Here is a 26,376-nt window from a genome sequence, read left to right on the forward strand (position 1 = left end):
GGGTGGGGGGGGCGGGGCCGCCGCTCATTAGCGCTAATGAGGCTCGCGCCGTCCCGCCCTGAGGCTCCGCCCCCTCCCCGGCCCCTCCCCCTCCTTAGCCCCCTCCCCTCCCCCTCCTCTTCCTCCTCCTCCTCCTCCTCTTCCAGGGCGCGACCCCGGCGGTGAGACCCCCCCAGAACGGGACCCCCCCCCTTAAACAGCCCCCCCCACCCCCCCCAAGCGGCGCCCCGCGCCCCCAAACAGCCCCCGCCCCCCGAAAGAGCGCCCCAGCCCCACCCCGTCCCCCGCGCCCCCAACCAGCCCCCCCGAACAGCCCCCCGACCCCAAGAGGCCCCCCCCAGACCCCAAACCAGGCCCCCGCACCCCCAAGCGAGCCCCCCCAGAGACCCCACCCCCTAAACTAGCCCCCTCAGCCCCCAACACCCCCAGACCAGCCCCAAACCCCAAGAGCCCCACACCTCCCAAGAGACCCCCCACCCCCCAAAAGAGCCCCCCCAGACCAGTCCCCCTCTCCCCTAAGCCAGCCCCAGTCCCCCAAAAACAGCCCCCCCCCCCCGCCAGGCCCCCCAAACCAGCCCCCCCAGAGCAGACCCCACCCCCTAAGCCAGGGCCCCTAAACAGCCCCCCCCAAACAACCCCGGCCCCCTAAGCCAGCCCCCCACCCCCCAAACAGCCCCCCACCTCCTAAACAGCCCCCCGCCCCCTAAGCCAGGCCCCCCAAAAAGCCCCCCCCAAACCAGCCCCCCGCCGCCTAAGCCAGCCCCTCAAACCCAGCCCCCCACCCCCTAAGCCAGCCCTCTGAAACCAGCCCCCCACCTCCCAAACAGCCCCCCACCCCCTAAGCCAGGCCCCCCCGAGCAGCCCCCGCCCCTTAAGCCAGCCCCCCAAAACCAGCCCCCCGAACCAGCCCCCCCAAACAGCCCCCGAACCAGCCCCCCCACCCCCCGAAGCAGCCCCCCCCCCAGCGCCCCCCGCAGGCGGCCCCCCGCCCCATGGCGGGCTGAGCGGGGGGGGGGTCCGGGCGGGCTCGGGGTGCGGGGAGGGGGGGGGAAGGGGGGCATGGCGGGGTCCTTCGGGCACTACACGCACGCCGTGGTGCGGGCGCTGCCCCCCACGCTGGGGGAGGAGGAGGGGGAGGAGGGGGCGGGCGGGGGGCCGGGGGGCGCCCCCCCGGACCCCGCCAAGGCGCAGCGGCAGCTGGGGGTGCTGGCGGGGGTCCTGCGGCAGCGGCTGGCGCTGCAGGTGCTGGCGCTGCCCCCCGCCCCGGGGGGGCTCCGCGCGCTGCTGCTCGAGGACCTGGCGGTGGTGCAGGGGGGGGCGGCGCTGCTCACGCGGCCCTGGCGCGCCGCGCGCCGGCACGAGGTGCGGGGCGGGGCCGGGGCGGGGCCGGGGCGGGGCGTGGGGCAGCCGGAGGCATGGGGGGGGGTATGTGGGGGGGGGAGGTATATGGGGGGGGAGGTATGTGGGGGGGAGGTATATGGGGGGGGAGGTATATGGGGGGGGAGGTATGTGGGGGGGAGGTATGTGGGGGGTGAGGTATGGGGGAGATTTGGGGGGGCGAGGTATGGGGGGAGGTATGTGGGGGGGAGGTATATGGGGGGGGGAGGTATATGGGGGGGAGGTATGTGGGGGGGAGTTATGATGGGGGGAGGTATGTGGGGGGGAGGTATATGGGGGGGGAGGTATGTGGGGGGGGAGGTATATGGGGGGAGGTATGTGGGGGGTGAGGTATGGGGGAGATTTGGGGGGGCGAGGTATGGGGGGAGGTATGTGGGGGGGAGGTATATGGGGGGGGAGGTATATGGGGGGAGGTATGTGGGGGGGAGGTATATGGGGGGGGAGGTATATGGGGGGAGGTATATGGGGGGGGAGGTATGTGGGGGGGGAGGTATATGGGGGGGAGGTATGGGGGAGATTTGGGGGGGCGAGGTATGGGGGGAGGTATATGGGGGGGGAGGTATGGGGGAGATATGGGGGGGAGGTATGGAGGGGAGGTATATGGGGGGTGAGGTATGGGGGGAGATTTGGGGGGCGAGGTATGGGGGGGCAGGTATATGGGGGGTGAGGTATACGGGGGGGAGATATGGGGGGGAGGTATGGGGGGGAGGTGTGGGGGGGGGAGGTATATTGGGGGGTGAGGTATGGGGGTGAGGTATGGGGGGGAGGTACGTGGGGTGAGGTATATGGGGGGGAGGTACGGGGGGGAGGTATGGAGGGAGATTTGGGGGGCGAGGTATGGGGGGAGATTTGGGGGGCGAGGTATGGGGGGGCAGGTATATGGGGGGTGAGGTATATGGGGGGGAGGTATGGGGGAAGATATGGGGGGGAGGTATGGGGGAGACCCCAAGATTTGGGGGGGGGGGAGGTCAGGACATGGGGGGGCTCCTGCAGGGTCCTCAGGGGGGTCCTTGGGGCAGTTTGGGGGGGGGGGGTCCTGGGGGTGATTCAGGGGCGGGTGCCTGGGGGGGCGGGGGGGGGCTGTGAGGGGAGTTGGGGGGGGTCTGACGCCCCCCGCCCCCCCCCAGCTGGGCAGCCTCCGGGCGGTGCTGGAGGAGCTGAACCTGCGGGTGCTGACGGTGACGGACGAGGGGGCGACGCTGGACGGCAGCGACGTCCTCTTCACCGGTGGGGGGTCCCCCCTCCCCCCTCCCCCGCCCCCCCCCTCCCCCACCCCCTCCCCCCGCCGGGGGGGACCCACCAACACCCCCCACCCCCCCCCCCAGGGCGTGAGTTCTTCGTGGGCATCTCCCCATGGACCAACCACCGCGGGGCCGAGGCCGTGGCCGACGCCTTCAGGGTGAGCCCGGGACCCCCGGGGGGGGGTTGGGGGGGGTCCTGACCCCCCCCTCCCCCCACTGACCCCCCCACCCCCCCCAGGATTTCACGGTCTCCACGGTGCCGGTGGGGGGCGGGGGGCACCTGAAGAGCTTCTGCAGCATGGCCGCCCCCGACACCATCGCCATCGGCAGCAGCGACGCCGCCCGCCGCGCCCTCAGGGTGGGGGGGGGCCCGACTTGGGGGGGGGTGTCCCCGGAGGGGGGGGGAGGGGGAGCGTCCCAGTCTGGGGGGTCTGGGGGGGGGGGGGGGTCTGGGGGGGGCTTGGGAGGGTCTCGGGAGGGGTTTTGGGGGGGCCCAGGTGGGTCGGGGAGTGGGGGGATGCTGGGGGAGGGGGTTGGGCATGGTTTTAGGGGCTCGGGGGGGGGTGGGATTGGGGTGTGTCAGGGTGCGCCCCGCCCTGACACGCCCCGCCCCAGGCCATGGAGCAGCTCCGGGGCGGGGCTGGGGGGGGGTGTCGGGGTGCGCCCCGCCCTGACACGCCCCGCCCCGCCCCAGGCCATGGAGCAGCTCCGGGGCGGGGCTGGGGGGGGTGTCGGGGGTGCGCCCCGCCCTGACACGCCCCGCCCCAGGCCATGGAGCAGCTCCGGGGCGGGGCTGGGGGGGTGTCGGGGTGCGCCCCGCCCTGACACGCCCCGCCCCCGCCCCAGGCCATGGAGCAGCTCCGGGGCGGGGCTGGGGGGGGTGTCGGGGTGCGCCCCGCCCTGACACGCCCCGCCCCGCCCCAGGCCATGGAGCAGCTCCGGGGCGGGGCTGGGGGGGTGTCGGGGTGCGCCCCGCCCTGACACGCCCCGCCCCAGGCCATGGAGCAGCTCCGGGGCGGGGCTGGGGGGGTGTCGGGGTGCGCCCCGCCCTGACACGCCCCGCCCCGCCCCAGGCCATGGAGCAGCTCCGGGGCGGGGCTGGGGGGGGGTGTTGGGGTGCGCCCCGCCCTGACACGCCCCGCCCCGCCCCAGGCCATGGAGCAGCTCCGGGGCGGGGCTGGGGGGGGTGTTGGGGTGCGCCCCGCCCTGACACGCCCCGCCCCGCCCCAGGCCATGGAGCAGCTCTCTGACCACGCCTACAAGCGGCTCTCGGTGCCCGACGACCCGGCCGGGAACTGCCTGTTCGCGCGGCCGGGGGGCGCGGCCGGGGGGGTCCTGGTGCACCGGAGCCCCGAGGAGTTCCCGGACAGCCTCCAGGTGGGCGGGGCCGGGGGCGGGGCCCAGGGAGGTGGGCGGGGCCTTGGACATTCCCCGGTGTCTGCCGGGTGGGGGCGGGGCACGGAGTGGGTGGGGCTTTACGGAAGGGGTGGGGCTTTCCTTGGGCAGGCGGGGTGTGGGAGGAGCCCGGTTCAAGGAAAGGTGGGGCTAATGGGGTGGGGTTTGGAGGTAGGCGGGGCTTTGGGAGCTGAGGGCGTGGCTATGAGTGGGCGGGGCATGTGGGGGCAAGGTCCGGGGTGTGGGACTAGTGTTGCTCTATGGGGGCGGGGCCTGGGGAGGGGCGGGGCTTTCATGCCCATGTGACTGGAACCGGGCGTGGCCAGGGTGGTGCTGCGTGGGCGGGGCCTGGGAGTGGGTGGAGCTCCAAGAAGGGGCGTGGTGCAGAGTGGGCGTGTCCAGGAGGCAAAGCATGTGTGGGCGGGGAGGCTGGATGCGGAAGGGGCGTGGCTCGGCATGGGCGTGCCCTGACGCGGCCCTGCCCCCCCCCCCCGCCCCCCCGCAGACCTTCCAGAAGGTTCCGGGGGTGACGCTGGTGCCGGCGGCGCTGAGCGAAGCCGCCAAAGTGGGGGCGGCCCTGAGCTCCTGCTGCCTCCTGCTGCACCGCCGCCCCCAGCCCTAGCGCGCCCCGCCCGCCCCGCAGCCCCGCCCCGCAGCCCCCGCCCACACCGCAGCCCCGCCCCGCAGCCCCCGCCCGCCCCGCAGCCCTGCCCGCCCCGCAGCCCCCGCCCCTGCAGCCCCACCCCACAGCCCTGCCCCCGCAGCCCTGCCCGCCCCGCAGCCCCACCCATCCCACAGACTCACACAGCCACAACTGCCCCGCCCCCCGCAGCCCCGCCCCCGAGCCCCACCCCGCGGCCCTGCCCATCCCATCCTGCCCCACAGCCTCACCTGCCCTGCCCCACAGCTCCGCCCCACAGCCCCCCCCCCCCCGCAACACGCCAACCCACCCCCCACACGGACCCAAACCGCGGTGGGAGGACGCTCACCCCGCCCCTCCCCCACAGCCCCTCCCCTCCCACAACACCAGGGGGGGTCACTGGGAGACCCCAACCCTTCCCCCCCCCGGTATCCCCCACCCCACCCCCCCTCCCCACCCCCCGGAGCCGACAGGGCCGGGTGACACCGGCTGTTTTGGGGGGGGGGGGGGTGCGACACCCCCATCCCCCACCCACCCCGTTTTGGGGGGCCCCGGGGGGGCGTGGCACAGGCCGCCGCCCCTCCCCCACCCCGCTATTTTGAGCTAATAAAGGCCCCTCCCCCCCCCCAGTTAATTAAGCAACGGGATTTTTTTTAAAAAACCCCACGTTTACTGGTGGCGCCGGGGCGGGGGAGGGGCGGGGGAGGGGCGCGTGCGGGGGGAGGGGCGGGGCGGGGTCACAGGGCCCAGGGGAGGCGGAAGGCCTGGGGGGGGAGGGGCGTGCAGTGGGTGGCGTCGAAGTTCTGCAGGTGCTTCTGGGCCTGGGGGGAGGGGCAAAGGGGGGGGAGGGGCGTCAGGGGATGTCACTGATGCCCCTCCCCCCGCCACACCCCGCCCCTCCCCCCCCAGGTACCCCCTCCCCCCCCAAGGGGTCCCCGGGGTGGGGGCGGGGCCTCACCAGGAAAAGGGCCAATTGCCGCCGCTCGTCGGCCGCCAGCTCCTCCCCTGCGGGGGGAGGGGAGGGTTAAAGGGGGTGGGGCCAAGGGTCACACCCCAGCCACACCCAGCAGCAGCCCACCGGCCAATCCCTTTGCCTCAGCCATGGGCCAATCGCATACCCCCGCCCAGACACACCCGCTCTCCCATTGGCTGAGCCCCCGCGCGCTCCCATTGGCCGCTCCGCACATCCCGTCACCCTCATTGGCTGCTCCCCACGGGCTCTCGGCACCCCATCGGCTGCCCCACACAATCCCAGCACTCTCATTGGCTCGTGCACACACACCCACCAGTCCTCATTGGCTGCCCCACGCCTCCCCTGGCTTCCCATTGGATGCCCCCCATATCCCGGCTCCCCATTGGATGCTCTCAGCCATCCGTGCTCCCCATTGGCCACCCCCTGTGTCCCACCGCCCCACTGGCTGCCCCCATATCCTGCTCCCCATTGGCTGACCCCGCCCCCCCAGCTCCCCATTGGCTGACCCCGCCCCCCCCGGCTCCCCATTGGCCGCCCCTGCCCCCCCCAGCTCCCCATTGGCTGACCCCGCCCCCCCGGCTCCCCATTGGCTCACCCAGGCCCCAGGGGAAGGGCGGGTCTCGGTCCCCGGCGAAGGCCACGAGCACCGACCGGCACCAGCCCTCGTCCACGGGGCAGCGCTGGGACACGCCCCCTGCGGGCCCCACACGAGGCTGCCACGCCCACCGTGCCCCGCCCACCGCGCCCCACCCACCACACCCCCGCGGTCCCACACAAGGCCGCCACGCCCACTTTGCCCCATCCACCACGCCCCCACGGGCCCCACACGAGGCTGCCCCGCCCACCGCGCCCCGCCCACTGTGCCCCGCCCACCACGCCCCACAGGCCCCACACGAGGCTGCCACGCCCACCGTGCCCCGCCCACCGCGCCCCACCCACCACACTCCCGCGGGTCCCACACGAGGCTGCCCCGCCCACCGCGCCCCGCCCACTGTGCCCCGCCCACCACACGGCCCCACACGAGGCTGCCCCGCCCACCGGGCCCCGCCCACTGTGCCCCACCCACCACGCCCCACAGGCCCCACACGAGGCTGCCACGCCCCCTGTGGCCCATCCCCCCACCCCCATCCCCCCGGGCCCCACCCTGCAGCCCCTCCCCCACCCACCGCACTCCCCGGGGGGGGGCCCTGAGGAGAGGGGGAGGGGCCTGGTGCCCCCGGGGGGTGGGGGAGGGGCAGGGATCAGGCGGGGCGGGGCAGGGGCGGGGCGGGGGCGGGTCTCACGCTGCTCGGCGGGGGTGGGGGCCTCCAACCACTCCCGCACGATGGCGACCCCCTCGTCCGCCATGATCTTGGGGTACCTGGGGGGGGTGGGGGTGTCAGAGCCCCCTCGACCCCCCCCGACCCCGAGACGCTCCTGCCCCCGACCCCCAACACCCCGAAGTCACCCCGAGCCCCCCTGACCCCCCCCCAGCTCCCCAAATGCCTCCGCAGCCCCCCAAAGACCCCCCAAGTCCCTCCCAGAGCCCCCCAATACACCCCCAGGGCCCCCCCAAACCCGCAGTGACCCTCCTGGGCTCCCCCAACCCCCCCCTGGAGCCCCCACACCTGCCCCAGGACCCCCCAAACCCCTTCAGGACGCCCCCAAACCCCCCTCAGGCTCCCAACCCCCCCCCAGGACCCCCCAAACCCCCTCAGGACGCCCCCAAACCCCCCCCAGGCTCCCAAACCCCCCCCGGACCCCCCCAAACCCCCTCAGGGCACCCCCAAACCCCCCTCAGGCTCCCAAACCCCCCCCGGACCCCCCCAAAGCCCCTCAGGACCCACTGGACTCCCCCAAATCCCCCCCTGGACCCCCCGGGCTTCCCCAAACCTTCCCCACGACCCCCTAAACCGCTCCACGACCCCCCAGTCGTCCCAGGACCCCCCCCAAACCCCCCCGAGGACCCCCCAAACCCCCCAACCCCCCCCAGGACTCCCCCAATATCCTCCCAGGACTCCCCCAATATCCTCCCCAGGACCCCTCAAAGCCCCCCAGGCCCCCCCAAGGCCCCCCAGGACCCCCCTGCACCCCCCAAAGCCCCCCCAGACCCCCCCAACCCCCCCCCGAGCCCCACCGGTGCTGCAGCAGCTTCAGCAGCAGGTCGTTGCCCCGGTTGGAGGCGACGTCATCGGGGACCCTGCGGGGGGGGAGGGGGCACACGGTCACGGGGGGGGACCCCAGAACCGGGGGGGGACCCCAGAACCGGGGGGGGACCCCAGAACCGGGGGGGGACCCCAGAACCGGGGGGGGGAGCCCCCAAAACCCAGGGCTCACGTGGTGGTGATGATCTCGTCCCTCATCCTCCTTACCAGCAGCACCGGCCCCTGGTACCTGGGGAAGGGGGGGGGCAGCGTAAAACGGGGGGGCTCCGGGGGGCTCCGGGTGTCCGGGGGGGTCCCCAAAAGGGCCGCGGGGGGTCGGGGGGGGCCCCCCGATACCTGCAGAGCTGCTCCGCGTTGTTGAGGTTCAGGTGCTCCCGCACCGTCCGCGTCACGAGGTCCCCTGGGGAGGGGGCGACGGGGGGCCGTGGTGAGCGAGGGGGGGCCCGGGGGGGGCCCGGGGGGCGCCCCGGGGTGGGGGGGTGGGGGTTTGCGGGGGGACTCACGCCAGCTGCGGGGCAGCACCTTCAGGGCCAAGGGCACGAGGTCGTCGAAGGAGGCGTCGAGCACCAGCGCCCCGACGTCGGGGTAGGACATGGCGGCCCAGGTGGCTGGGGGAGGGGGCGGCTGGGGGGGCCGCGGCACCCCCAAATGCTGGGGCCCCTCCCCGCGCTGCAACACCCCCCCCCAGGGCCCCCCCATGGCGTCCCCGAGCCTCCCAGTGTCCCTGGCGCTCTCCCAGTACCCCAGAGCCCGTCCCAGTGCCCCCAGCCCGTCCCAGCGCCCCCCCAGCCCCCTCCCAGTGACCCCACAGCGCCCCCAGCCCCCCCTGCCATCCCAGTGCCCCCAGCCCCCCACCGCGCCCCTTCCCAGTGTCCCCAGTGCTCTCCCAGTACCCCAGAGCCCTCCCCAGGGCCTCCAGCGCCCCCCAGCACCCCCCAGCCCATCCCAGTGCCCCCAGCGCCCCCCAGCACCCCACCCTGTCCCAGTGCCCCCAGCCCTCCCACCCCGTTCCAGTGTCCCCCACTGCCTCAGTGTCCCCCAGCCCCCTGCAGCCCCCTCCCAGCCCCCCAGCGCCCTCACAGCCCCCCCAGCCCCTCCCATCCCCCTCCCACCCCCCAGCCCTGCAGCCACCTCCCAGACCCTCCCCAGCCCCCCCTAACCCCCCGCAGCCCCCCCACAGCCCCACAGCCCCCCCCAGCCCCTCCCCAGCCCCCCCACCCCCCACAGCCCCCTCCCAGACCCTCCCCAGCCCCCCCCCCGCCCCCCCCGGCCCCCCCCGCCCCCCGGTACCGGCGAAGCCGCCGATGGACCAGGCGTAGAGCGCGACGCGGCGGGGGGGGAAGCGCAGGCGCTGCAGCGCGTAGCGCATCACCACGTCCATGGCGTTGGCCTCGCTCTGCGGCAGCGGCACCCCCTGCGGGGGGGTCAGGGACCCCCCAGGACCCCCCCAGACCCCCCGGGACCCCCCCAGACCCCCGGGGGGGGGAGGGGACTCACCGTGCTGCCGGCGAAGCCGGGGTGGTTCCAGCCCAGGACGGAGTAACCGGCTGTGGGGGGGGGGGGAAATGGGGGGGGGGTCACCCCCATAGCGGGGGTGGGGCAGCCCCGTGACCCCCCCAAAAGGGGGTGGGGCCGAGGAGGAACCCCCCCCTTAAAAAGTGGGGGATCCCAGTGAAGCCCCCCTCAAAAAGGGGGTCGATCCGATCGGGGCCCCCCCAGGAAATGACCTTCCCAAAGGGGTCCCCTCCCCCCACCCCCGTGGGGGGACGCAACCGACCCCCCCCCCCCCCCCAAACCGGCGTGGGCCCAACCAGAGACCCCCAAAACCAAGCGGCCCCCAACAACGGGGGCAAACGGGGCCCAACCCCCCCCCCAACAGTGCAGGGACCCCCAACAGCCAAAGCCCCCCTCCCTAAAACACCCAAACAAATGGGGGGGGGAGGGGGCTCTGTGGGGCTTGGGGGGGCTCTGTGGGGCCGGGGGGGGCTCTGTGGGGCCGGGGGGGGGCTCTGTGGGGCTGGGTGGGGGCTCTGTGGGGTGGGGGCTCTGTACAGCTTGGGGGGGCTCTGTGGGGCCGGGGGTCCCGTCCCTACCGTCCATGGGGGTCGAGAGGCAGCCGACCTCGTAGAAGCCAGCGTTTCCCTCACAGCAGATGACCTGGGTGGGGGATTCGGGAGGGCCTCAGCCCCGCCCCTGCCCCGCCCCCGCCCCGCAGCCCCGCCCCCGCCCCCCAGCCCCCTCACCAGGGTCTCCCCGCGGGGGTCGGGCCCGTCGCGCCGGTCGACGAACATGGTGTCGATCTCGTTGCCGTCGCAGGCCAGCAGCTTCGCGCGCCGGCCGCCGCACTGCGGGGCGGGGCGGGGCGTCAGGGCGGGGCGGGGCGTGGCCGGGCGGGGCCGGGGGGCGGGGCCGCTCACCTCCTCCACCAGCCGCGCCTGCCCCTGCAGCAGGACGGGCAGCAGCGCCTTCTGCAGCAGCCGCACCGAGCCCGGGAACAGCATCCGCCGGCCCAGCGTGTGCGCCAGCACCAGGCTGCGGGCGGGGTCACCGGAGGCTCCGCCCAGCGGCGGGGCGGGGCCCGCGGCGGCACCGCCCACCGGGGGTGGGTGGGGCTCCCTTGGGGCGGGGGAGGGGGCTCCACGCAGAGCCCAGCCGGGGCTTGGGGATCCGCACACGTCCCCTGGGGCGGGGCCGGGGAGAGCCCCGCCCACATTATCAGGGGTGGGGTCAGGGGCTCCGCCCACCTCCCAAGAGCAGGGTCAGGGGCTCCGCCCATCTCCCAAGGGTGGGGTCAGGGTCTGGGGCTCCACCCACAAGCCCAGGGTGGGGTCAGGGGCTCCACCCATCTGCCAAGGGTGGGGTCAGGGTCTGGGGCTCCACCCACAAGCCCAGGGCGGGGTCAGGGGCTCCGCCCACATCCCATGGGAAGGCTGAGTATATGGCTCCGCCCATCTCCCATGGGCAGGGTCAGGGTCTGGGGCTCCGCCCACCTCCCAAGGGTGGGGTCAGGGTCTGGGGCTCCACCCACAAGCCCAGGGTGGGGTCAGAGCCTCCGCCCACCTCCTAAGGGAAGGCTCAGGGTGTGTGGCTCCGCCCACCTCCCAAGGGCAGGGTCAGGGGCTCCGCCCACATTCCCCAGGGGTGCTGTCAGGGCTGGGGGCTCCACCCACCCTCCCCTTGTGGGCGGGGCCAGGTTCACAGCTCCACCCCTTTCCCTTGGGGGGTGTGGCCAGGGGGTCCACCCACAAGGAGCCCCCCCACCCAAAGCTCCTCCCATCGAGGCCCCACCCTCTCACACTCCAGCCCTTAGAGCCCCACCCATCATGCCCCGCCCTCCCAGGGCCCCGCCCTCCCAGGCCCCGCCCACCTGGCCAGCTGACACGGCAGCTTCTTCAGGGCCCCCAGGAGGCCCCGGGCGGCCCCTCGGTGCCGGGGGGGGATGCGGAGCAGGGGCACGTTCCGGGAGCCCCCCCTAAAAATGGGGGGTCAGCGGGGGGGGCCCCAGGGTCCAGGGGGTGTGTGGGCGGTCCTGGGGGGTCCCTGGGAGGGCTGGGGGGCCCTCAGGGTCCAGGGGGGGCCTGGGGGGATCCTGAGGAGGTTTGGGGTGAGTCCCTGGGGGTTTGAAGGTCCTGGGGGAGTCCTGGGGTGTCCTCAGGGGGGTCTGGGGGTATCCCAGGGGGGTTTGGGGGTCCCCGGGGGAGGCCCAGGGGGGTCTGCGGTGTCCCGGGGGGGTCCCGGTGGGGTCTGGGGGGACTCACCAGGGCTCCCCAGCGCTGTCCCAGCGGAAGTCGACGGGCCAGCTGCGGAAGTCGAAGGTGTAGTGGGCCAGTTTGCGCTGCAGGGAGGGGGGGAGAGCGGGGTGAGACCCCCTGACCCCCCAAAATCCCCCCGGGGGGGTCCCTGACGCCCTGGGGGGGGGGTCCCCGGCCCACCTTGACCTCGGGGGTGCCCAGGCGGTGACTGTCCTCCAGCACCGTGATGAACTCCACATACTGGGGGTTGCTCCAGCGGCCGATCCCTGGGCGGGGGGACGCGGGCGGGGGGTGTGTGGGACGCGGGGGGGCCCCTCGGGGGGACCCCGGCGTCCGGGCGCCCCCCACCCCCCCAGGCTCACCTCGCAGACACGCCACCCCCGCCAGCAGCAGCACCACGGTGGCGGCGCAGTGGGAGAGCGGCACCACCCGCGACATCGTCAGCAGCCCTGGGGGGGCACGGGGGGGGTCGGGGGGGGGGTTGGGGACCCCCCCGGGCAACACCAGCACCCCCCTCCCCCACCCTGTCCCCCCCGGACCCCCCGAGCTGCCCCAAGCCCCCCCAAACCAGCCCCATTTCACCCCCCCAAAAGCTCTGTTTCCCCCCAAGGAAGCCCCAGGCCCCCCGAAGACCAGCCGAAGACCCCGCCCCAAGCAAGCCCCGCCCCCGGCAAGCCCCGCCCCGGCAAGCCCCGCCCACCTTTGCGGTACAGGTAGAAGACGGCCAAGGGCGAGACGTAGTACGAGATGGACCAAAGCACCGAGGCCTGGGAGGGGGGAGAGGGGCAAACAGGGGGTCTGGGGGGGTCCTGGGTGGGTCCCCTGAGTCCTGGGGGTTCCTCCGGGTCTGGGGGAGGGGCCTGGGGTCCCGGGGAGGGGCCTGGGGGGGGTCCTGGGTGTGTGTGTGGGGGGCTCAGAGCGATGTGGGGAGGGGGCACAGGGAGACCCATGGGCTGGGGGGGAGTTTGGGGGGGGGTGGGGGTGGGATCCGGGGGGGTTGGGGGCACCCGAGGGCCTGGGGAGGGGGATGGGATGGGGAGCAGAGCCTGGACACTGCGGGGGGAGGAGCAGGGAATGACCCAGGTGGGGGGGACAGGACTCGGGGGGGGACCCCAAACCCCCCCGGGGGAGCACATGGGGACATCCAGACCCCCAGGAGGGGCCCGGAGGGACCCCCCAACTCCAAAGGGGGACACGGGGAGACCCCAGGGGGGAGGGACCCCAAACCCGAGGGGACACACACAGGGGGGACCCCAGACATCAGGGGAGGACTCAGGGGGTCCCAAAGCCCCGTGGGGGGCACAGGGACACCCCAAACCTCGGGGGAGGCACGGAGGGGACCCCAGACCCACGGGAGGGCCACGGGGGGACCCCCCGATCCCCCCCCCGCCCCCTCACCAGCGCCAGGACACTGTCCGTGTGCTTCTCCAGCCCCCGCGGTTGGTAGTACGAGTCCTGCGGGGGGGTCACGGTCACGGTCACGGTCGCGGTCGCGGGAGGTGTCCAGACGCCCCCTCCCCACCCCCCTATTCCCCCGCCGCCATTTTGCCGCCGTCACCATGCCAACCCCCCCCCCCGCCCCCCGGCTCACCCAGGCCGGCTCCTCCCGGGCGCCCCCGGCCCCGCCCGGCCCCGCCGCCGCCGCCGCCCCCGGCCCGGCACCGCGGGGCCGATGGACGCGGTAGAGCCGCGGGCCCAGGACGCAGCTCAGCAGCTTCGCCATGGCGCCGGCGGCGGCGGCCGGAAGAGAAGCGGAAGCGGAGGGGCGGGACTTCCGGCCGCGGTACGGCGGCCCGCGAGGGCGGCGCTGTCATGGCAACGCGGATGGGGGGGGCCGCGGCAAGATGGCGGCGGGGTTGCCGTGGTGACGGCACGTGGCCTCGGGGGGGGGGGGGGTTTGAAACCACCCCAAAATGTCCCGAAAGCGGCTCTAATCGCCCCAAAAGGCACCGAACCGTCGGAAGTGACGCGAAAGGACCTCGTGGTCCCAAAACCAGCCTCAATTAGCCCCAAAAGTGTGCGGAAACGGCCCAAAACGCGCCCAAACCACCCCCAAATCAGCTTGGATTGACCCAAAATACACCAAAGCGGCCCAAAGTGCCCCCAACACGCCAAACCCTCCCCAATTACCCCCAAAGCAGCCCCAAATGTCCCCAGACCTGCTAAAATTAACCCAGACTACACCAAAGCAGCCTGAAATGCCCCCAAATACCCCCAAACCAGTGCGAATTGGTCCCAAAACTGACCTGAAACGTCAAAAAACCCACCCAAAACGCCCCAAAGCAACTTGATCTATAACATGGCAAAGCAGCCCAAAATGGCCCCGAATTACCCCCAAGCCCACTAAAATTGGTCTGAAAAACACCGAAGTAGCCTCAAATGCTCCAAAAGATTCCCAAACTACCATAAATTGGTCTCAAAACTGACCTGAAATGTCCAAAAACCCACCCAAGACACTCCCAAATCTCGAATTCACCCCAAATACACAAAAGCAGCCCAAAAGGCCCCCCAAAATGTCCCAAAACTCGCTCCAATTGCCCCAAAATACCGTAAAGCAGCCCCAAAACACTGAAAATGCCCCAAACCAGCCCAAATTACCCCCAAACCAACCAGAAATGCCTCAATACCGCTGAAATTTCCCCCAAAACACCTTGAAACCAGCCCAAACTGCCTCAAAATCAGCTAAAAATAACCCCAAAACTGAGTGAAATGACCCAAAATCCACCCAAAACAACTCCAATTACCATGAAATACACCACAGTAGCCCCAAATGCCCCAAAATCAGCCCAAAACACCTCCAAACCTGCCCCAAATTGCCCAAACCAGCCTCAAATAGCTCCCAAACCTGCCCAAAACCCACCCAAAGTGCCCCCAAATCAGCCCAAATGCCCCCAAAACACACCAAAGGAACCCCAAATGCCCCCAAAACAGCCTAAAATGGCCTCAAATTGCCCCTAACAGCTTCAAATACCCCCAAAACGAGCCCCAAACTTGCCCAAAACACCCAAAAAGCCACTTGAAATGCCCCAAACCAGCCCAAAACGCCCCAAACTAGCCTCAAACCGCCGCAAACCACCCAAAAACGGTCTCAAACGGCCCCAAAATCCCGCATGAAACACCCCCAAATCGTGCCCAAAACCCCGCAAATGACACCCAAAACCCCTCCCGGCCCCCCACCCCCTCCCCCACCGCCATTTTCCACCAATTTCCTGAATCTTTTTTATATTTCGGAACAACGAAGAGGAAAAAAAGAACCAAAAAACCAAACAAAACCCAGCCCCTCCGCGGGGGGGTGGGGGAGGGGATTCAGGGGGCCCTGGGGGGGTGGGGGCGGGGGGTCCCCCTGTTTTTAACGGATGGTCTTGACGGGGCTCTTGAAGTTGCTGGCGGCCTGGAGCTGCAGCTGGTAGGCCATGGGGTGGATCTTGAAGCCGTAGAGCCTGCAGGGGTGGTAGGAGCGCCGTCAGTAGGCTCCAGAGTGAACGAGGGCAGAAAGTCCGTTTTTAAGGGGTTTTGGGGGTTTTTTTCGGGGTTTTTTTGGGGGGAGGGGTCCGACCTGGGGACGAACTGGTTGGCAGGGCGCTTGGGGCGGTACTCGGGGTGCACCATGAAGAGCATGTGGGGGAAGCCGGTGCCGAAGTAGGCGCCGTCGGTGTGGTGGTGCCGCGAGGACTTGGGCGTGTAGACGTCCATGCACTTGGGGCAGTAAAGCTTCACCATCGCCTCGCCCGGGATGTCCGACAGGCCTGGGCGGGGCACGGGCGGGGCGCGGGCGGGGCGCCGTGAGCCACGGCCCCTCCCCCCCCGCCCCCAGACCCAAACCCGGCCGATTTCACCCCGTTTTCCCTGGGGATTTCGGGCCTGAACCCCCCCAGGCCTCCCCCACCACCACTGAGACCCCTCCTCACCCCCCATTGAGCCGAGGACACCCCCCAGTCCCAGCCCCCCCCAGGACCCCCAAACCCCCCAGCAACCCCCCCCAAACCCCGAGACCCCTCCTCATCCCCACAGCCCCCTCAGGACCCCTCCCCCCAACCCCCCCAAGACCACCCCCAAGCCCAGCCCAACCCCCCGACCCCCAGGACCCCCTCTCATGCTCTGAGCCCCCCCAAATGACCACCTGCCCCCCCCAGACCCCTCCCCAGCCCCTCCGTGGGCCCAGCCCCCCCACAATGACCCCTAGTACCCCTGACCCACTCCTCCCTGACCCCCTGCCCCCTCATTCACCCCAGTGGCCCCTCCCAATCCCCCTCCCCACACCCCCAGTGACCTCCAAGACCCCCAAAACCCCCGCAAAACGACTCCCTGAGCCTCCCAAGCCCCCCCAGCCCCCCTCCCCACTCCCCCAATGACCCCAACCCCCCTCTGAGAGCACTCCCAGCCCCCCAGTGACCCCCAGGACCCCCCCCAAGATACCTCAAATGCCCCCAAACCTTCCCCAACCCCCCCGGTATCCCCCAAACCACACCACGACACCTCAGGTGACCCCAAAGCTCCCCCAAGAACCTCAAATGACTCCAAACCTCCCCCAAAACCCCCCCAGGATGACTCCAAACCTCCCCCAGGACCCCCACCCCCCCCAGGACCCCCCAACCCCCCCGGCATCCCCCAAACCATGCCACGACGCCTCAGGTGACTCCAAAGCTCCCCCAAAACCCCCCCAGGACCCCCCAAACCTCCACCGGGACCCGCCAAATGTCTCCAAACCTCCCCCAGGACCCCCACCCCCCCGGGACCCCCCCAAGCCCCCTCCCCGGGACCCCCGTACCGATGGGCAGCATGGGCTGGTTCTCGCAGTAGACGCGGGGGCAATACCCAAAATCCCCCTGCTGGTATTTCTCCAGCTGCGAAACAAAACCACAGCAAAAACCCAGAAAAGGGGGTTCGGGGAGGGGTCCCCCAAACCAGGGGGGTCCCGGGGGGGGTCCCGGGGGGTCCCACCCACCATCTGGGCGATGCCGCGGTTGGTGAGGATGTAGCGGGCGTGGATGAGCCCGTAGAGCATTTCGGCCGCCTGCTCGATCAGGTCGCTCTGGTTCGGGTTATCCTCCAGTTCCTCGTCTGGGGAAGGGGGTCGGGGGGGGTCAGGGGGGCTGCGGGACCCCCAAACCCCGCCCCAAGCCCCCCCCAAGCCCCCCAGTACCGGGCTCGAGGTCGAGGATCATGTCGAGCGCCTGCCGGTAATGCGGGACCTGCTCGTTGAGCCCCGTCAGGTTGAACTTGTCCTGGATGTAATCCTCGTCCACCTGCGGGGGCGGGGGGGGTCAGGGGGGGTCGCGGGGGGCGGGGGCACCCCCAAAGCGGCCGTGGGGGGTGGGGGTGGGGAGCCCCCCCGTCCCGAGCCCACCTCGCAGAAGAACTCGTTGCCGCGGAGGCCGCAGAACCAGGAGATCCACGAGACCTCCTCGGAGCTGCTCATGGTCGCGGGGGGCTGCGGGGGGCTGTGGGGGGGGGGGCGGGGGGGTGAGGGGGGGGTCCTGGGGGGCGGTGGGGTGAGGGGGGTCCTGGGGGAGGAGGTGCCGTCCGGGTGGGGGGCCCCAGCAGGGTGGGAGGAGGGTCCTGGGGGTATTCGAGGGGGTGATGGGTGGTCCTGGGGGGTGAAGGGGGGGTCCCGGGGGTATCCTGGGGGGTGAAGGGGGGTCCCGGGGGTATCCTGGGGGGTGAAGGGGGGTCCCGGGGGTATCCTGGGGGGTGAAGGTGTCTGGGGGGGAGGGGCTCCAGCAGCGACCCGGAGCCCCCCCCCTTGGTTTTAGGAACTGCAGCAGCTCCCACGGACCCCGCCTCACCCCGCCACCCCCCCCAGAGCCCCCCATGATCCATGGGACCCCCAATAAGCTCCCTAGAGCTCCCAGAGCACCCCACGACCTCCAACGTCCCCCCCAGGGCCCCCCTTAAGCCCCCGTGAAGCCCCAGGACCCCTCCCGGACCCCCCAGGGACTCCTCAGAGCCCCCCAAACCCCCAAGGACGCCCCCAGCCCCCCTCAGAGCCCCCCCCAACCCCTCGGAGCCCCTCAGGATCGCGGGGACGCGCAATAACCCCCCCAGGCCCCCTCAGAGCCCCCCAAACCCCCGAGGATCCCCCTGGAGACCCCCAAGACGCCTCGGCGCCCCCCAGAACCCCCCTGGCGCCTGCCAGGACGCCCCAAGGACTCCGGAAGCCCCAAAACCCACCCAGGGACCCCCATGACCCCCCCATAGAGTCCATTGGACCCTCCAAGGGCCCCTCGGAGCCCCCCCCCGACCCCCTCGGACCCCCCTGGAGGCCCCAAAGACACCTCGGGGCCCCCCTGGAGGCCCAAACCCCCCTCAGGGCCCCCTGGATCCCCCCCGGACCCTACAAGGACCCCTCGGAGCCCCCCCGGACCCCCAAGGACCTCCTGAGACCCCCATGGACCCCGGCCTCCCCCGGAACCCCCTGAGGACCCCTCAAAAGCCCTCGGAGCCCCCCAAGGCCCCCCGGCCTCACCGCGGCTCTCGGGGTCGATCCGGGCCCGATCCCGCCCCCACGGCGCATGCGCTGCCGCGGGGCGCGCCGGGAAGGGCGGAACCTCCGCCCGAATCCCCGCCCCCGAATGGCGACCGACCAATCAGCGCCCGCCGGCGGTCGCGAAAGGCAGCCGCCCGCCTATGGGCGCCGGCGGATGCCGCAAGGCACGCTGGGAGTTGTAGGCGCGGACATGGGGGATCGGAGGCGCCGCGCTGCGCCGGTAATTAGCGGGGGGGGGGGGGGGCGTTAATTAGTTAAGCCCCGCCCCCCGCGGCAGTCGGGGGTAGGGCCCAGGGCCGGGCGCGGAGTGCGCATGCGCCGGGTGAGTCACGCATGCGCAAGGCGATCCCGGGGGACGTTCTGCGCCGCGCATGCGTTGCTCCGGCTGCGCCTGCGCGGTGCGGCCTCGCCCCGCCCACCCCGCCCGCGCGCGTGCGCGCCGCTCCGCTCAGTCCCGGCCCGACCCGGCGTCTCTATGGTGAGACCCACGGCCCCGGGCCTGCCCCATAGCGCCTGCCCCATAGCGCGGGCCCGTGGCCTCCGCCCTGCCCCACAGCGCCCTCCCTGTCCCACGGCCCCTGCCCCATCGTGCTGGGGCCGACCCACGGCCCTTGGCCTGCCCTGCAGCGCCGGGCCTGCCCCATAGTGTCTGCTCTGTAGCCTCTGCCCTGCCCCACAGTGTCATCCCTGACCCCTGGTCCTGGGCCTGACCCCCGGGCTCTGCCCTATAGCACCTGTCCTGCCCCCCAGCACGGGGCCTGACCCCTAGCGCCATCCCTGACCCACAGCCCTTGCCCTGCCCCACAGCAGCCCCATAGATCCAGCCCTACAGCCCCTTCCCGGCCCCATCCCAGCCTTATAAATCAAGCCCCACATCCCCCGCCCTACATCCCCCCTTTCCCATATCCCCCATCCCCAGCCTCATTCCCGGCTCTCCATCCCTGCCCCATGTCCCCTGCCCCATATCCCCCCATCTCTGCCCCACATCCCCGCCCCACATCGCCCCATCCCTGCCCCCCATTCCTGCCCCACGCCCCCCATTCCTGCCCCACATCCCCCATTCCTGCCCCACATCCCCCCATCCCCACCCCCCCATATTCCCCCACATCCCCGCCCCACATCCCCCACCCCTAACCTCTCCCCCCACAGCGCTGCCCCCCGCCATGCCCCACCTCATCGCCTTCAGGCGGGGCCGGGACCAGGGCGGGGGCTGGGAGGGCGGCCGCCTGCGGGACCCCCCCGCGCCCCCCCCCAGCCCCCCCCCGCCGCCCCCCGCCCCCACCCCCGGCGACGAGGCCCGACGCTTCTACGAGAGCCTGTGGGCCGAGGAGCCGCCCCCCCACGCGCCCCACGGCCAGACCCCCGCGCCCCCCACGGCCGAGCGGGGGGGCCCCCCCCAGGCGGGGGGAGGGGAGCCCCCACGGTGAGTGTTGCCCCCTCCCCCCCCCCCCATTTTTTTATCAATCGCTGATTTTGGCTGATGGGGCTCCCCTCCCCCCCCGCAGGGCCCCCCACTTCTGCCCCACCTGCGGGACCCACTTCAGGGACCCCCCGGCGCGGCACCGCAGCTCCACCGCCCACCTGCTGGCGCGGGGGGGGGGCGCCCCCCCGCCCCTCCCCCCCTTCCACATCCCCCCCACCAACGTGGGGTTCCGCCTGCTGCTGCGGGGGGGCTGGGACGGGCGGGGGGGGCTGGGCCCGGCGGGGGAGGGGCCCCGCGCCCCCCCCCGCACCCTCCTCAAACGGGACCGGGGGGGGTTGGGGTTCGCGGGGGGGGAGGGGCGGCGCCCCCGACCCCGCGTCACCCATTTCGGGGCGGGGGACGTCGCCGCCGTGGCCGGGCCCCGCCGGGGGGGGGGCGGGGGGGCGCCGGCGGGGGGGAGGGGGCCCGGCCCCCCGCTCGGAGGCGGCGGCTCGAGCCTGGGAGCGGCGGCTGCGGGCCTACATGGGGCAGTGAGACCCCGCCCCCCAAGGGCCCCCGTGTACCCCTCGCCCCCCAAGTACCCCCCTGACCCCCAACCCCCCCTGTGACCCCCGAGTACTCCCCACCCCCCAACCGCCCCTGTGACCCCCAACGGCCCCCTGACCCCCAAGTGCCCCCCGGCCCCTCAAGTCCCCCCCAGGGCCTCCCCGACCCCCTCAGGACCCCCTCTGTGCCCCCCAAGTCCCCCCCATCATCCCCCACCTCTCCGGTGCCTACCAACTCCTCCCGGAGCATTTTGGGGCCAAACATGGCGTTTCCAGCCCAACGGTGAGTCTGTGGGGGGGAGGGGCGGGGGGGGGGCTGTGGGGGGCGAGACCCCCCGCCGTGGGGCTGGGGACCCCTCCCCGTGCCCTACCGCGGGGCTGGGTTTGCCCGCCAGGCCGCCAGGGGGCGCCGGCGCTGGACGCCGCTTCCGCCCCGCACCTGACGTCACTTCCGCCCGCGCTTGACGCCGCTTCCGCCCGGCGCCGCCATGGCCGCCCGCCGGCACCGCGGCGAGACCCCAACCCCCCCCCCCGCGGCGACCCAGGCGACCTTTGACCTTTGCCCTCAGAAGGCCGTGACCCCCCGTGACCCCCCGGGGCCGGAGCTGCAGGTGGGGGGCTGGAGCGGGGCGGGGGGGGCATCGTGGGGTGGGAGAGCCGGTGGGGGCTGGGGGGGCTTGTGGGGTGCCGGGGCTGCCCCACGGCTGCCCCACGGCTGCCCCACGGCTGCCCCACGCGTCGTGTGTTCCCCCCCCAGGGCGGAGCGGCTGCTGCACGTGTGGGGAGAGCCCGGAGCCAGGTACAGCCCCACACCCTGCCCCATACCGTGCCCCACAGCTGCTCTAAGGCTACCCCATGGCTACCCTATGGCTGCCCCATGACTGCCCCACACCTGCCCCACAGCTGCCCTATGACTGCCCCACATGTGCCTTATGGCTGCCCCACACCCTGCCCCACAGTTCCCCTATGGCTGCCCCACACCCTGCCCTACATTCTGCCCTATGGCTGCCCCACACCCTGCCTCACGGCTGCCCCACACCCTGCCCCATGCCTGCCCTATGGCTGCCCCACACCTGCCCCACACCCTGCCCCATGGTTGTCCCACAGCGTATCTCTGACCCCCCCCATGGCTTCCCCAAAGCAGCTCCATTCCGTGCCCCACACCTGACCCTGGCTCTGCCCCACGGTTATACCCGGATGGACCCAACCCTGGGCGCCCCCCCCCGCCTCACACCGAGCCCCCCCTGCCCCACATCACCCCCATTCCACCCCCCCTCCCGTGGGTCACCCTGCCCCAACCTCCGCCCAGCGCCCCCCAACCTTCCCCCAGCACCCCCCAGCGCCCCCCAGCCCCCCCCAGTGCCCCCCAACCCCCCCCCGGTCCCCCAGCGCCCCCCAGCCCCGCCTGAGCCCCCCAGCGCCCCCCAGCCCCGCCTGAGCCCCCCAGCGCCCCCCAGCCCCGCCTGAGTCGCGGCTCTTTGGCAGCGCCGTCGGGACACGGAGCCGGGGGGGGGGGAGGCGTTGGACCCCCCCCAAAAACCACCGCGGGACCCCCCGAAAGCGCCGCCCCCCTTCGCTCCGAGCCCGGGGGGGACGGGGGCGACATGACGCAGAGGTGCCGGCGTTTCGGGGCGCCCCCCGCCCCCGCCCCCGCCCCCAAACCGCGCCGCCTGTGGGGGGCTGACATGGCCGGGGGGGGGCGGGGGGGGCGGAAGGGCCGGTTTCGGGCCCCCCCCGCCCCCCCCCCCGGTTTCGGGGGCTCCGCGGGCGCGGTTTCGAGTCGCTTCCGCTTTTCGGGGCAGCCGGGAGCCCCCCCTCCCCCGCCACATCCGCCCCTCCCCCCCCGCCCCCCCGGGGCTTTTCCCGGGGGGGGGCGGGGGGCGCCCCGGGGGCCTGGGTTCCCCCGGCGGCTTTTCCCGGGGGCGGGGGATGGGCATGTCTCCCCAGGGCGTGTCCCGCCCCGCCCACCCCCCCCGGGGCGTGTCGCTCCGTGACGGGGCGGGGCCGGGGGCATAAAGGGGCCGGGGGGGGGTCGGCGGCGGCGCAGAGCCATGGCCGGGCCCCCCCCGCCCCCCCCGGCCCCCCCCAGCCCCCGGCGGCGCCCGGCGGCCGCCTTCGGCCTCGCCCTCGGCCTCCTCCTCCTCCTCCCGGCGCTGCTGCTGCTGCCCCTCGGCGCCGCCGCCCTCCTGCGCCCGCCGCCCCCGGTACGTGTCCGTCCGTCCGTCCGTCCCCGCTGCCCCCTGCCCTCCTCCCTCTGCCCCGCAGCCCCCCCCCGTCCCTCCGTCCGTCCCCTCGCCTCCCTGCTGCTGACCCCCCTCTGTCCGTCCGTCTGTCCCGCTGCCTCTGCCTTCCCCCGTCCTCTCCGTCCGTCTGTCCGTCCGCCTCCCCATCCCTCTGTCTGTTCCTCCATCCTCTAGGCACCCTGTCCGTCCGTCTGCCCCTCCGCCTCCCCGTCCCTCTGTCCGTCTGTCCCTCACCTGCCTGTCCCTCTGTCCGTTCCCTCCGTCCTCTAGGCACCCCGTCCGTCCGTCTGTCCCTGTGCCTCTCCCCACTCCCGTCCTGGCTGTCCGTCTGTCCATCCGTTTCCCCGTCCCTCTGTCTGTCTCCCCGCCCTGCAGCTCTCCCCGTCCGTCTGTCCGTCTGTGCCCTCATCTCCCCATCCCTGTGTTTGTCTGTTTGTCCATCCCTGTCCCTCTGTCCGTTTCCCCGTCCTGCAGCCCCCGTGTCTGTCCGTCTGTCCCGTCATCTCCCCGTCCCTCTGTCCGTCTGTCCATCCTGCAGCCCCCCCCGTCTGCCCCTTCATTCTCTGTCTGTCTGTCTGTCCCTTCGCCCTGCAGCCCGTCCGTCCGTCCGTCTGTCCGTTCATTCCCCCCCGTCCGCCTGTCCCGTTGCCGCCTCCCTCCCCGCCGGTGTCCGTCCCTGCTGCCCGTGTGTCTGTCTGTCTGTCCCCCCCCGCACCCCACATCTGCCCCTCTGCGCCCCCCCCCCCGTGTCCCCCCGGGTCCGTCCGTCCGTCCGTCCGTCTGACCCCTCTCCCTCCCCCCTCCAGGACCCCACGGAGATGCCGATGCTGGCAGCGCTTGGTGAGTCCCGGCCCCGCGTGGGGCCCCCCCCCAGCCCCCCCCGGACTCCCCCTCCCCCCCAACGGGCCCCCCAACCCCCCCCACCCCCCCCGGCCCCACACGGCGCCCGGAAACCCCCCCCCGCCCCCCCCCCGCCGCCACATCCCCTTTCGGTCGGGGCCGCCGCGGGAACCGGCCCCCCCCCCGCGCCCCCGAGTGTCCCCGGCGCCCCCCCGCGGGGTCCCGCGCCCCCCCTGACCCCCCCCGACCCCCCCTGACCCCCCCTGACCCCCCCCGACCCCCCTGACCCCCCCGTGTCCCGCAGCCGCGCGCCCGGGGGGGCCGGAGCTGCTCCAGACGCGCCGTGGGGACAAACCGGCCGCCCACGTCGTGGGTGAGGCTTCGGGGGGGGGCGCGGGGGGGGCGGGGGTCGTGGGGGGGCCCGGGGGGGGTCCTGGGGTCACGGCGGGGGGGGGTCCCGAGGGGGGGCTCTGGGGTGCTTGGAGGGGGGTCGCGAGGGGTCACGGGGGATGTGGGGGGAGTGGGGGGGGTCCCTGGGATTGTCTTGGGGGGGGCACAGGGGGTCCCGGGGGGGGACACGTGGGGGGGTGGGGGGACATTGGGGGGGTCACTGGGACAGTCGGGGGGGGGATGTGAGGGGGCGCTGGGGTCTGGGGGGGGGATATGGGGGGAGATGGGGGTCTCTGGGATTGTTTGGGGGGGGAGATGGGGGTCTCTGGGGTTGTTTGGGGGGGGAGATGGGGGTCTCTGGGATTGTTTGGGGGGGGAGATGGGGGTCTCTGGGGTTGTTTGGGGGGGAGATGGGGGTCTCTGGGGTTGTTTGGGGGGGGAGATGGGGGTCTCTGGGATTGTTTGGGGGGGGAGATGGGGGTCTCTGGGGTTGTTTGGGGGGGAGATGGGGGTCTCTGGGGTTGTTTGGGGGGGGAGATGGGGGTCTCTGGGGTTGTTTGGGGGGGAGATGGGGGTCTCTGGGGTTGTTTGGGGGGGAGATGGGGGTCTCTGGGGTTGTTTGGGGGGGAGATGGGGGTCTCCGTGGTTGTTTGGGGGGGTCCCTGTGGCTGGGGGGGGGGGATGGGGATGGGGGGGGGCCACGAGGGGTCGGGGGTCGGGCAGCGCCCCCGTGCCGGGGCGGGGCCGCACGACACAAGGGGGGGGGGGGGGGGGCTCTCCCTCGGTGACACCCCCCCCCGCCCTTCCTCCCGCAGCCTCCTCCTCCTCGCCGCGGGAGCTGGTGTGGGACGACCAGGTGGCGCCGTCGCTGGTGCGCAACGGGGTGCGGCTGCGGCGCAACCGCCTGGTGGTGCCGCGCGACGGCCTCTACTTCGTCTACGCCGCCGCCGCCTTCCAGGGGGGCCGGTGCCCCCCCCGCGCCGCCGCCGCCCGGCCCCTCCGCCTCTCCGTCTCCCGCTACTCCGAGGAGTACCCGCGCGACGTGCCGCTGCTCACCGCCGTGCGCTCCGTCTGCCCCGGCGCCCGCCGCCGCGCGCGGGGGGCCGCGGGGGAGCAGGGGGAGGGGGGGGACGGGGACGGGGAGGAGGAGGAGGAGGAGGAGGAGGGGGGAGGCGAAGGGCGGCAGCTCTGGTTCGAGTCGCTCTACCAGGGCGCCGTCTTCCAGCTGCGCCAGGGCGACGAGCTGTCGGCCACCACCACGGCCGGGCGCTTCCTCGACCTGCACGGCGGCGGGCAGGCCTACTTCGGCGTGGTGGGGGTCGACTGAGGGCGGGGGCGGGGCGGGGGGGCGGGGGGGGGGGCCGGCGGGGGCGGCAGGGCGAGGGGTGGCGGTCGGTAGGGCCCAGAGTGAACAGGGAGAGGCTGGGACTCAGAGCAGTCAGTAGGGGCCAGAGTGAACAGGGAGAGCCCGGGGCCTGGAGGAGTCAGTAGGGTCCAGAGTGAACATGGAGGGGTCAGGACCCAGAGCAGTCAGTAGGGTCCAGGGTGAACATGGAGGGGTCAGGACCCAGCGCAGTCAGTAGGGTCCAGGGTGAACATGGAGGGGTCAGGACCCAGAGCAGTCAGTAGGGTCCAGGGTGAACATGGAGAGCCCAGGGCCTGGAGGAGTCAGTAGGGTCCAGAGTGAACATGGAGAGCCCAGGGCCTGGAGGAGTCAGTAGGGTCCAGAGTGAACATGGAGAGCCCAGGGCTTGGAGGAGTCAGTAGGGTCCAGAGTGAACATGGAGGGGCCGGGACCCGGAGCAGTCAGTAGGGTCCAGAGTGAACATGGAGAGCCCAGGGCCTGGAGGAGTCAGTAGGGTCCAGAGTGAACATGGAGGGGCCGGGACCCGGAGCAGTCAGAAGGGTCCAGGGTGAACATGGAGAGCCCAGGGCCTGGAGGAGTCAGTAGGGTCCAGAGTGAACATGGAGAGCCCAGGGCCTGGAGGAGTCAGTAGGGTCCAGAGTGAACATGGAGAGCCCAGGGCTTGGAGGAGTCAGTAGGGTCCAGAGTGAACATGGAGAGCCCAGGGCCTGGAGGAGTCAGTAGGGTCCAGAGTGAACATGGAGAGCCCAGGGCCTGGAGGAGTCAGTAGGGTCCAGAGTGAACATGGAGAGCCCAGGGCTTGGAGGAGTCAGTAGGGTCCAGAGTGAACGTGGAGGGGCCGGGACCCGGAGCAGTCAGTAGGGTCCAGAGTGAACGTGGAGGTCGCGGCCGCCACCCCTGGCTCTGGGGGGGGGGGGGGAGGGGCAGCGCTTTATTTATTGTCCTATTTATGTATTTATGGGGGCGCCGGGCGGGGCCGCGCCGCGGTGGGCCCCGCCCCCGCCCGGGCGCTCCGAGGGGGCGGTTTTGGGGCGGAATCGGCGGGTTTCGGGCGCGGGGGGTTAATTTATTGCCGCGGGGTCGTTCCCGGCGGCGCCGGAAGCGCAATAAAAGCGACGAGATTTTTAGTTGGTTTGGGAAATTTTGCGGGCGGCGGTTGGGGGCGGGGCGGGGGCGGGGGCGGCCCCGGCGGGGGCGGGGCAGGAAGGCGCCCATCCCCCGCCCGCGGGTATTTCGGCGGGGAAGCCCCCGGGGGTCCCCCCGCCCCCGCCCCCGAAACCCGCCGAGGGGAACCGCGGGGGGACCCCCCACCCCCCCCGCCCTCCTTCCGCCCCACGGGGACCCCGGAGCCGCGACGGACCCCGGCCCCTGCCCCACACCGGGCCTCTGCCCCGCACCTGCCCCACACCGGGCCTCTGCCCCACACATGGACCCTGCCCCACAACGGGCCTCTGCCCCACACCTGCCCCACACATGGACCCTGCCCCACAACGGGCCTCTGCCCCGCACCTGCCCCATACCTAGCCTCTGCCCCACACA

The 26,376-nt window shown here is 72.9% G+C and overlaps 5 protein-coding genes across 7 annotated transcripts; 3 read left to right on the forward strand and 2 right to left on the reverse strand.

Moving 5' to 3' along the window:
• The first annotated feature begins 968 nt into the window (after positions 1-968).
• DDAH2 (DDAH family member 2, ADMA-independent) lies at positions 969-4,830 on the forward strand. 3 transcript variants are annotated; one of them, XM_064474038.1, is made up of 7 exons: positions 978-1,362; positions 2,526-2,625; positions 2,724-2,797; positions 2,878-2,997; positions 3,870-4,016; positions 4,540-4,666; positions 4,808-4,830. In XM_064474038.1, the coding sequence occupies exons 1-6, from the start codon at positions 1,060-1,062 to the stop codon at positions 4,654-4,656; spliced, it is 861 nt and encodes a 286-aa protein (XP_064330108.1). In that variant the 5' UTR covers positions 978-1,059; the 3' UTR covers positions 4,657-4,666; positions 4,808-4,830. The 3 variants fall into 3 exon arrangements, with proteins under 3 accessions (XP_064330109.1, XP_064330108.1, XP_064330107.1); XM_064474037.1 differs by lacking the exon at positions 4,808-4,830 and having other exon boundaries at positions 4,540-4,718; XM_064474039.1 differs by lacking the exons at positions 3,870-4,016; positions 4,540-4,666; positions 4,808-4,830 and adding an exon at positions 3,255-3,407 and having other exon boundaries at positions 969-1,362.
• Positions 4,831-5,321: 491 nt separating this feature from the next.
• Positions 5,322-13,302, reverse strand: ABHD16A (abhydrolase domain containing 16A, phospholipase). The gene is made up of 20 exons (XM_064473965.1): positions 13,135-13,302; positions 12,942-12,998; positions 12,244-12,310; positions 11,906-11,992; positions 11,724-11,809; positions 11,550-11,626; positions 11,159-11,263; positions 10,209-10,323; positions 10,035-10,136; positions 9,885-9,948; positions 9,289-9,338; positions 9,082-9,205; positions 8,295-8,399; positions 8,128-8,191; positions 7,964-8,020; positions 7,764-7,826; positions 6,931-7,007; positions 6,243-6,341; positions 5,633-5,679; positions 5,322-5,495 (listed from the first exon to the last, which is right to left on the reverse strand). Exons 1-20 carry the CDS (start codon positions 13,264-13,266, stop codon positions 5,412-5,414), a joined length of 1,662 nt encoding a protein of 553 aa, XP_064330035.1. The 5' UTR covers positions 13,267-13,302; the 3' UTR covers positions 5,322-5,411.
• Positions 13,303-14,748: 1,446 nt separating this feature from the next.
• Positions 14,749-18,149, reverse strand: CSNK2B (casein kinase 2 beta). The gene is made up of 7 exons (XM_064474060.1): positions 18,010-18,149; positions 16,891-16,984; positions 16,687-16,789; positions 16,489-16,604; positions 16,312-16,387; positions 15,100-15,289; positions 14,749-14,983 (listed from the first exon to the last, which is right to left on the reverse strand). The coding sequence occupies exons 2-7, from the start codon at positions 16,960-16,962 to the stop codon at positions 14,893-14,895; spliced, it is 648 nt and encodes a 215-aa protein (XP_064330130.1). The 5' UTR covers positions 16,963-16,984; positions 18,010-18,149; the 3' UTR covers positions 14,749-14,892.
• Positions 18,116-20,463, forward strand: LOC135317525 (uncharacterized). Its single transcript, XM_064473818.1, has 5 exons — positions 18,116-18,194; positions 19,180-19,453; positions 19,536-19,674; positions 20,070-20,281; positions 20,394-20,463. Exons 1-5 carry the CDS (start codon positions 18,116-18,118, stop codon positions 20,461-20,463), a joined length of 774 nt encoding a protein of 257 aa, XP_064329888.1.
• LOC135317635 (tumor necrosis factor-like) lies at positions 19,470-25,961 on the forward strand. The gene is given in 8 exon segments (XM_064474045.1): positions 19,470-20,281; positions 20,394-20,609; positions 20,756-20,797; positions 23,048-23,081; positions 23,386-23,454; positions 24,287-24,568; positions 24,571-24,640; positions 24,642-25,961. Coding segments are annotated over 7 exon segments (777 nt in total). The 5' UTR covers positions 19,470-20,281; positions 20,394-20,486; the 3' UTR covers positions 24,799-25,961.
• The last annotated feature ends 415 nt before the right edge of the window (positions 25,962-26,376 follow it).

The sequence above is a fragment of the Phalacrocorax carbo genome, chromosome 26 (genome assembly GCF_963921805.1).
Source record: "Phalacrocorax carbo chromosome 26, bPhaCar2.1, whole genome shotgun sequence".
Lineage (NCBI taxonomy): Eukaryota > Metazoa > Chordata > Aves > Suliformes > Phalacrocoracidae > Phalacrocorax > Phalacrocorax carbo.

What these genes read in the sequence shown, in the direction of transcription:
- DDAH2 (XM_064474038.1), top strand. Translation starts at nt 1,060, where the DNA reads ATGGCGGGGTCCTTCGGGCACTACACGCACGCCGTGGTGCGGGCGCTG. An exon ending in CAGCGACGTCCTCTTCACCG is followed by an intron (nt 2,626 to 2,723) that starts GTGGGGGGTCCC and finishes CCCCCCCCCCAG; the next exon opens with GGCGTGAGTTCTTCGTGGGC. An exon ending in CCGTGGCCGACGCCTTCAGG is followed by an intron (nt 2,798 to 2,877) that starts GTGAGCCCGGGA and finishes CACCCCCCCCAG; the next exon opens with GATTTCACGGTCTCCACGGT.
- ABHD16A (XM_064473965.1), bottom strand. Translation starts at nt 13,266, where the DNA reads ATGGCGAAGCTGCTGAGCTGCGTCCTGGGCCCGCGGCTCTACCGCGTC. An exon ending in CCTCTCGACCCCCATGGACG is followed by an intron (nt 9,339 to 9,884) that starts GTAGGGACGGGA and finishes CCCCCCCCACAG; the next exon opens with CCGGTTACTCCGTCCTGGGC. An exon ending in AACGCGGAGCAGCTCTGCAG is followed by an intron (nt 8,021 to 8,127) that starts GTATCGGGGGGC and finishes CCCCTTCCCCAG; the next exon opens with GTACCAGGGGCCGGTGCTGC.
- CSNK2B (XM_064474060.1), bottom strand. Translation starts at nt 16,962, where the DNA reads ATGAGCAGCTCCGAGGAGGTCTCGTGGATCTCCTGGTTCTGCGGCCTC. An exon ending in GCAACGAGTTCTTCTGCGAG is followed by an intron (nt 16,790 to 16,890) that starts GTGGGCTCGGGA and finishes CCGCCCCCGCAG; the next exon opens with GTGGACGAGGATTACATCCA. An exon ending in CCAGCCCATGCTGCCCATCG is followed by an intron (nt 15,290 to 16,311) that starts GTACGGGGGTCC and finishes TGCCCCGCCCAG; the next exon opens with GCCTGTCGGACATCCCGGGC.
- LOC135317525 (XM_064473818.1), top strand. Translation starts at nt 18,116, where the DNA reads ATGGCGACCGACCAATCAGCGCCCGCCGGCGGTCGCGAAAGGCAGCCG. An exon ending in GCGCCGGCGGATGCCGCAAG is followed by an intron (nt 18,195 to 19,179) that starts GCACGCTGGGAG and finishes CTCCCCCCACAG; the next exon opens with CGCTGCCCCCCGCCATGCCC. An exon ending in ATGGCGTTTCCAGCCCAACG is followed by an intron (nt 20,282 to 20,393) that starts GTGAGTCTGTGG and finishes TTTGCCCGCCAG; the next exon opens with GCCGCCAGGGGGCGCCGGCG.